Below are 9428 nucleotides of genomic sequence, written 5' to 3'. Positions count from 1 at the left end.
AGATTTCGCCGGTTTTTCGACTTTTAAGATTTTTCTACTTTTAGTCTTTTTCTTATTATAGATGGGCTTTCTAATGATAATTATCATCATTATTGTCATTATCATTATTATTATCATTACTGTCATTATCGCCCTTAATAGTCATTATAATAATCATCTTAATTATTAATGTAATTTTCATTATAATTGTTTTAATAATGATAATGACAATAATGATAATTCTGGATATAATAACAACAATAATAAGGATTATAATAACAATAATTGCCGTGTTATAATTACTTCTATTATTATTTCTGTTACAATTGTAGTTATTATTATTAGGAAAATCATTAGAATAGTATCGATTATTGCTATTATTGCAATTATTAGGCAAATCATCATTATGATTATCATTGTATAATTATTATCATAATTATTGTCCTAATTACTCTCATAATTATCATTATTATCGTCATTATTGATGGGGTTATCATCAAAATCATCATAATTAGCAGAATTATTGCTAGGATCATCATAATCATCCTTTAAACTCGAAAATAGGCTGTATTTCGCTAGATTTCGCCGGTTTTTCGACTTTTGGGATTTTTCTACTTTTAGCCTTTTTCTTATTATAGATGGGCTTCATAATGATAATTATCATCACTATTGTCATTATCACCATCATTATTATCATTACTGTCATTATCGCCCTAATTATTAGGAAAAAGAGAATATTGTTGATTATATCTATTATTGCAATTATTAGGAAAATCATTATAATTATCATTGTATTATTACTATCATAAATATTGTCTTAATTACCCTCATAATTATCATTATTATCGTCATTATTGTCATCATTGATTCGGTTATCATCAAAATCATGATAATTAGAAGAATTATTGCTAAGATCATCATAATCATCCTTTAAACTCGAAAAAAGGGGGCTTCCGACTCCATCTCTGCAAAGGCTGTATTTCGTTAGATTTTGCCGGTTTTTCGACTTGTAAGATTTTTCTACTTTTAGCCTTTTTCTCATTATAGATGGGCTTTCTAATGATAATTATCATCATTATTGTCATTATCATCATCATTATTATCATTACTGTCATTATCGCCCTAATCACCCTTAATAGTCATTATAATAATCATCTTAATTATTAATGTAATTTTCATCATTATAATTGTTTTAATAATGATAATGACAATAATGATAATTCTGGATATAATAACAACAATAATAAGGATTATAATAACAATAATTGCCGTGTTATAATTACTTCTATTATTATTTCTGTTACAATTGTAGTTATTATTATAAGGAAAATCATTAGAATAGTGTCGATTATTGCTATTATTGCAATTATTAGGCAAATAATCATTATAATTATCATTGTATAATTATTATCATAATTATTGTCCTAATTACTCTCATAATTATCATTATTATTGTCATTATTGATGGGGTTATCATCAAAATCATCATAATTAGCAGAATTATTGCTAAGATCATCATAATCATCCTTTAAACTCGAAAATAGGGGGTTTTCGACTCATCTCTCCAAAGGCTGTATTTCGCTAGATTTCGCCGGTTTTTCGACTTTTGAGATTTTTCTACTTTTAGCCTTTTTCTCATTATAGATGGGCTTTATAATGATAATTATCATCATTATTGTCATTATCATCATTATCATTACTGTCATTATCGCCCTAATCACCCTTGATATAGTCATTATAATAATCAGTATCTTAATTATTAATGTCATTTTCATCATTATAATTATTTTAATAATGATAATGACAATAATGAAAATTCTGGTAATATTAACAACAATAATAAGGATTATAATAACAATACTAGCCGTGTTAAAATTACTTCTATTATTATTTCTGTTATCATTGTCGTTATTATTATTAGGAAAATCATTAGAATAGTGTTGATTATTGCTATTATTGCAAATATTTGGCAAATCATTATAATTATTATTGTATATTTATGATCATAATTATTGTCCTAATGGCTCTCATAATTATCATTATTATCGTCATTATTGTCATCATTGATTCGGTTATCCTCAAAATCATGATAATTAGCAGAATTGTTGCTAAGATCATCATAATCATCCTTTAAACTCGAAAAAGGGGGGTTTTCGACTTATCTCTCCAAAGACTGTATTTCGCTAGATTTCGCCGGTTTTTCGACTTTTGGGATTTTTCTACTTTTAGCCTTTTTCTTATTATAGATGGGCTTTATAATGATAATTATCATCACTATTGTCATTATCACCATCATTATTATCATTACTGTCATTATCGCCCTAATCACCCTTAATATAGTCATTATAATAATCATCATCTATATTAATTACTGTCATTATCGCCCTAATCACCCTTAATATAGTCATTATAATAATCATCATCATATTAATGCCATTTTCATTATAATTATTTTAATAATGATAATGAAAATAATGATAATTCTGGAAATAATAACAACAATAATAAGGATTATAATAACAATAATTGCCGTATTAAAATTACTTCTATTATTATTTCTGTTATCATTGTCGTTATTATTATTAGGAAAAAAAGAATAGTGTTGATTATTGCTATTATTGCAATTATTAGGCAGGTCGTCATTATAAGTATCATTGTATAATTACTATCATAATTGTTGTCTTAATTACTCTCATAATTATGATTATCATCGTCATTATTGTCATTGCTGATGGGGTTATATCAAAATCATCATAATTAGCAGAATTATTGCATCATCATTATTATCATTACTGTCATTATCGCCCTAATCACCCTTGATATAGTCATTATAATAATTATCTTAATTATTAATGTCATTTTCATCATTATCATTATTTTAATAATGATAATGACAAAAATAATAATTCTGGAAATAATAACAACAATAATAAGGATTATAATAACAATAATAGCCGTGTTATAATTACTTCTATTATTATCTCTGTTATCATTGTCGTTATTATTATTAGGAAAATCATTAGAATAGTGTTGATTATTGCTATTATTGCAATTGCCACTTGGGGGGCAAGCCAGCCCAACTGAGTGCCGGTCACAAGCCCGGATAAATGCAGAGTGTTGCTGGACGGGAAGGGCATCCGCGGCGTAAAATAAAAACCGCTCCAAACCAACATGACAGAAGCTGAAAGAATATTGGCCCTCAGTCCCCGGCAGCCCTTAAATGGGCAGAGGGTGCTAAGAATATCCGGTTTTGCAGGGAGAGGTGAAATGCCTAACTCCACTCAAATTCAAGCCGTTAAAGTCGGCAGCCTTAATGTTGGCACAATGTCAGGAAAGGGGAGGGAGGTTGTGGATCTCATGGAGAGAAGAAAGTTGGAGGTACTTTGCCTACAGGAAACACGATGGAGGGGGAATAAGGCCCGAGAGCTGGGGAGAGGCTTTAAGGTTTTCTACAGTGGAGCAGATGGAAGAGGAAGGAATGGAGTTGGAATAATCCTGAGTCCCAATCATAAAGAAAACGTCATCAGTGGCTGGAGAAAGAATGACCGAATAATGTTGATTAAACTAATTATCGGAAATACAATCATTAATATAATGAGTGTATATGCACCACAAGTAGGCTGCGATGATGAAGAGAAAGACAAATTTTGGCAAGACCTAGATAGTATGTGCACAGAGATACCGGATGTTGAAACAGCCTTGATTGCTGGCGATTTCAATGGTCACGTGGGAGAGAGAAACTTGGCAATAGAGCGTGTCCATGGTAGATATGGGAGCGGGGCTGTAAATCCCAACGGAGAACGGCTAATTGACTTCGCAGTTGCATACGATCTGGCTATATTGAACACGTTCTTCAAAAAGAAGGATTACAATACATATGAAAGTGGAGGACAGGAAACACAATTGGACTACATATTATACAAGAGAAGTAAAATGAGTGAAGTCAGAAATTTTAAGGTAATTAAGGGAGAAACAGCTGCCAAACAACATCACCTGATTATTGGGGAGTTTAACATTAAAAGAGGGAGGAAAGGAAAGAAAAGGGCAATACCTAAGATTAAGTGGTGGAATTTGAAAGACGAAGACCAGAGAAGTTTGTTCAGGGAGAGAGTGCTGGAGCAGATAGAGTTGAGGGAGGGAGTTGAAGAGTGGTGGAATTTGAATGCCTCAATGATCCGACAAGCTGCAGAGGAAATATTGGGGATGACATCTGGTAAAGGACCACCCAATGACAAGGAAACTTGGTGGTGGAAGGAAGAAATATCGGAAACTATAAAGCAGAAGAAGATTACAAGGAAGGAATATTACAAAAACAGAAATGAGGAAAATGAAGAAAGGCTTAAAACAGCGAATAAAGCAGCAAAGAAAGCAGTGGCAGTAGCTAAAGCTGAGGCAAGGGAAGAAATGTATCAAGAACTCGATACAAGAGGAGGACAGAAAAAGATTTATAGAATAGCAAAGGCCAGAGGCAAGAGTACGAAAGATCAGACACATATCAGGCATATGAAGGATACAGAAGGAAATGTTTTGTATGATGATGAAAAGGAGATGGAAGGAATATTTTGAAAACTTAATGAATGTAGAGAACCCAAGAGTGGAAACAGGAGCGGGCTTACCAACAGAGAGGAGGACTGATAACATATCACGTAGAGAAGTGGAAAAGGCGCTGAGATTAATGAAATCAAACAAAGCTGTTGGACCGGATAACATCCCGATAGAAGCATGGAAAAGCCTTGGGGAGGCTGCTGTAGATGTTTTGTGGGATCTTTTAAATAAAATATATGAGCAAGAGAAAATTCCATCGGAGTAGAGGAAGAGCACTATTGTGCCCATATATAAACAGAAGGGTAACATCCAGGACTGCACTAACTACAGGGGGATTAAATTGATCTCACATACAATGAAGCTTTGGGAGAGGACTATTGGAATGAGGATCGAGGCTGAAACGGTCATCAGTGAGAACCAGTTTGGATTTGTTAAGGGAAGACAGACATCAGATGCTATTTTTGCCTTAAGACAGACAATGGAAAAGTACAGGGAGAAACAGAAGGGACTGCACATGGCTTTCATTGACCTCGAGAAGGCGTATGATCGTGTACCGAGGTCAGAGGTATGGAGGTGCATGAGAGAAAAGGGAGTGAGCGAGAAGTATGTAAGATTGGTTCAAGATATGTATAGAGATGTAACATCACAAGTTAGTAGTTGCGTCGGAATAACGGATGAATTTAACATCAAAGTAGGACTCCACCAGGGCTCTACCCTCAGTCCGTATATATTCGACCTTATAATGGACGTTCTAAGCGAAGGGGTTCAAGAGGAGGCACCCTGGACAATGTTATTTGCAGATGACATTGTCTTGGTGTGTAATACAAAAGAATCATTGAGAGAGAAACTTTCGCAATGGAAGAGGGCTTTGGAGGACCGAGGCTTGAAGATAAGCAGAACAAAGTCTGAGTACCTCTCATTTAATGATTTTGAGGAGGAAAATGGGGTGGAAATGGATGACGAGATCATTAAGAGGGTACCAGCTTTTAAATATCTAGGCTCACATGTGACAGAGGACGGTGAACTGGATGTAGAAGTAAATCAACGCATTCAGTCAGGGTGGCAGGCATGGAGAAGGTTTTCAGGAGTACTCTGCGACAAGAAGATCAGCGCAAGGCTCAAAGGGAAGGTTTACAAAACAGCTGTGAGACCTGCTATCCTTTATGGGAGCGAGACATGGCCAATTAAGAGGGTGCATGAAAAGAAGGTGAATGTAGCAGAGATGAGGATGTTAAGGTGGATGTGTGGTGTCACGAGGAAGGATAAGATCAGGAATGACTACATCAAAGGTACAGTCAAGGTCACAGAAGTGAGTGCAAAGATGCAAGAAAGAAGGATTAACTGGTATGGGCATGTCATCAGAAGTGAAGAAGGCTATATTGGAAACCAAGTTATGGAAATGCACGTGGATGGACGTAGAAGTCAAAGTCAAAGTCAAAACATTTTATTCCATTAATTACAATGGTTATTCTTTACATAAATACATTCATATCTACAGTTGATTATTTAATAGGTGTTCTTTTAATTTCGTTTTTAAATTACAAAAGCTATTAATGACTCTTATATTATCTGGTAACATGTTCCATAGCTTGGGTCCACGTATTTCCATTTGTCGTGCCCCTGTATCAGTCCTCGATCTCTTAACATAAAGAGAGTTTACTTGGCGTGTCACGACACATGATGTGGTCCCTACAGTTTGCAAGGGCATTAACCATTGCGGATAATTCCCATGAATGAGCTTGTAGATGAATACACAAGTATCATAACTGCATTTAGGTTGGACTTTTAACCAATTTAATTTTTGGATATGTGGGCTAATGTGATCAAGTTTACTGATATTACCTAATGCAACTCTTGCAGCAAAGTTTTGTAATTTTTGTACTTTTTGCATTTGGGTTTTGTTAGTCGAACCCCAAATATTTGAACAGTAGTTAATAATGCTTAGAACTAGAGTTTGCACAACCATGATTCTAGTTTCAGTAGTGATTTGATTTTTTATGTGATTAAGATATACTAGGGTGCCCATTACTTTCCTGTGTATCTTGTCAACGTGTTGTTCAAATGTCATGTATTTGTCTAAGTGTACTCCCAGATTATTCACTGAAGTGTTCGGCTTGATAGAGCAGCCTTCAAATTCTATGGTCGTGTCATTGGGAATTTTAGCTATATTCTGCCGGCTACCTATAAATATACATTGAGTTTTATGTGGATTTAGTTTAAGGCCATTAGTGTCAAAATATAATTTTGCTTGTGTAAGGGTATGTTGAGTGTTTCTTATTAATGTATTCAAGTTGTTTACAGAGTCACTATGAAGAAACTGTGAATCATCGGCGTACTGTACCAAAAGGCAGTTATGAGCTATTGTTGATAAATCATTTATGAAAATTGTGAATAGGATCGGACCTAAAATGGATCCTTGTGGAACACCAAAAGGTACTTCTTGTTTTGATGACATACAATCTTTGATTCTTACTGATTGGGTCCTTGCATCTAAATAACTTTTAAACCAAAAGGTATCAATTTTATGAATTACTAATTTGTTGAGGAGAATTTCATGGTTAACACTATCAAAAGCCTTAGAAAGGTCGCATAATGTGAGCAAATTTACTTGATTATTGTCTATGTTATTATAGATCTCATCAGTAATTTGTAGTAAAGCTGTTTCAGTAGATAACTTATTTCTGAAACCATGTTGCGTTTTAGATAATAAGTTATTGGCCTCCAGGAAACTCGTTAATTGATTTGCAACAATTTTTTCAAGAACTTTAGATAATATAGGGAGTATAGTGATAGGGCGATAATTATTCACATCGTCTATATCCCCCGACTTGAAAATTGGTGTTACTATACCATGTTTCCAAAGCGACGGAAAGACACCAGTGACCAGAGAGGTGTTAATAATGACCGTCAAATATTGTGCAATTGCGGGTAGACTATCTCTGATAAAGCGCAAAGCAATACCGTCTGCTCCTACAGCATTTGTTTCGCGAAGGTGTTTTATTACTAAGATTATTGTTTCTACGTCCACTGGTTGTGGTCTGAAAAAATTAGTTGTAAACATTGCCCTATCTGTGTTTCGTTGTAATGTAGCAGTTGTTTGTTCATAAGTTAGTTTTCCAATTTTTGAAAAGAAGTGATTAAAATGTTCTGTGTTTTGTGTAAGCCCTGCACAATCACTAGTGAGTTTGTTTTGAGGCACTAGTGTTTTAACAGTTTTCCATGTTTTATCAGAGTTGTTCTTATACTCGGTAAATTTATTTCTGAAATAATTTCTTTTAGCAGATTGAATTAACGTTTTGACATTTTTCTTTTTTACTTTATAATCTAATTGAAAGGCAGCTTCATGTCTGTTAAATTTAAGAGCTTGGTGGGCTTCATTTCTATCGCAAATGGCTCTCTTGATGTCGTCATTTATCCATGGAGCAGGGGGACGTCTGACGATTCGTGTAACGTAGGGAGCCAGCGCATCGATGCTGGTATTAATAACTTCCGTGAGAATAGTTACTTGTTTGTTTACATTATCTGTCGATGGAATATTTAATAGATTCATTTCTTTAGACAGGATAAGTTCGCGGAAAGACTGAGGGTCATAGTGTTTGAAATCGCGAAAAGTTTTTATTACTGGTGGTCTCTTTGTTTTCTTTATATTTATCGTCATCGTGATAAGTTCATGATCAGCAACGTGGCATGGGGTGACATCGGAATGGAGAATGAGATCTGGTCTGTTAGTTATTATTAAGTCTAATAGAGAAGAGGTGTTTTCTGTAATTCGAGTAGGTTTATCTATTATTTGTTCTAATTTATTTTTCTTAATTACCTTCGCTAATTTAGCATTAGATTTTGTTAAATCGTCATTTAGGTCACCTAAGATGAAAAGTGGTTTCTTTTTTAAGGATATTTCTCTAAAAACCTTTTCAATGTATTCAAAAGATTCCGAGGTAGCATGAGGGTGCCTATAGACAGTGCCAATAATGAAGGAAGGAAGCATGTTGCTTTGTACGGTAACCCAGACATCTTCTACGGCAGTATTGTTAACTGCTGTAGTAGATATCCTGTTTGACTTCAGGGTATCCCGTACATATATACACACTCCCCCTCCTCGCCCTGCATCACATCTGTAAACTTTAAAATTTGGAATATTTATGAAATTACTGACCATTTCCTGGTGGAGCCATGTTTCACTTATTCATAATATGTCTATGTTCCTCTCCTCAACAAGCATTTTAATTTCTTCAAAATGCCCGAGGAGAGACTGAGCGTTTATATGCTCTATTTGTAGAAGGAGAGGTAGACCCAAATTAAGTTGGAGGGAAAGGCTAAAAGAAGATCTGGAAGACAAGGGACTCAGAAGGGAAGATGCAATGGACAGAGCAAGATGGAAGAGGCTAGCGAGGAACAGTGACCCCATATAGAAATGGGAATAAGCTGAAGAAAAAGAAGAAAAATAAAAAAGAAGATTGCTATTATTGCAATTATTGGGCAAATCATCATTATAATTATCATCGTATAATTATTATCATAATTATTGTCCTAATTACTCTCATAATTATCATTATTATCGTCATTATTGTCATTATTGATGGGGTTATCATCAAAATCATCATAATTAGCAGAATTATTGCTAAGATCATCATAATCATCCTTTAAACTCGAATAAAGGGTTTATTCGACTCATCTATGCAAAGGTTGTATTTCGCTAGATTTCGCCGTTTTTCGACTTTTAAGATTTTTCTACTTTTAGCCTTTTTCTCATTATAGATGGGCTTTCTAATGATAATTATCATCATTATTGTCATTATCATCATCATTATTATCATTACTGTCATTATCGCCCTAATCACTCTTAATAGTCATTATAATAATCATCTTAATTATTAATGTAATTTTCATCATTATAATTGTTT

The 9428-nt window shown here is 34.0% G+C and overlaps 1 protein-coding gene across 1 annotated transcript; it reads left to right on the top strand.

The window, feature by feature from the left end:
- Positions 1-3645: 3645 nt before the first annotated feature.
- On the top strand, positions 3646-8803 carry LOC138859481 (uncharacterized). Its single transcript, XM_070114901.1, has 2 exons — positions 3646-3936; positions 8744-8803. The coding sequence occupies exons 1-2, from the start codon at positions 3646-3648 to the stop codon at positions 8801-8803; spliced, it is 351 nt and encodes a 116-aa protein (XP_069971002.1).
- The last annotated feature ends 625 nt before the right edge of the window (positions 8804-9428 follow it).

This window comes from Penaeus vannamei, chromosome 36 (genome assembly GCF_042767895.1).
Source record: "Penaeus vannamei isolate JL-2024 chromosome 36, ASM4276789v1, whole genome shotgun sequence".
Taxonomy (NCBI): domain Eukaryota; kingdom Metazoa; phylum Arthropoda; class Malacostraca; order Decapoda; family Penaeidae; genus Penaeus; species Penaeus vannamei.
Note: the sequence above shows the minus strand (reverse complement) of the source record. Positions and strands in the feature narration are given on the sequence as shown.

Bases quoted from the DNA above. Each gene is read 5' to 3' on its own strand.
- LOC138859481 (XM_070114901.1), top strand. From the start codon at position 3,646: ATGTGCACAGAGATACCGGATGTTGAAACAGCCTTGATTGCTGGCGAT. The intron at 3,937-8,743 runs GTAATTAAGGGA...CTCCTCAACAAG, and splicing joins GTGAAGTCAGAAATTTTAAG to CATTTTAATTTCTTCAAAAT.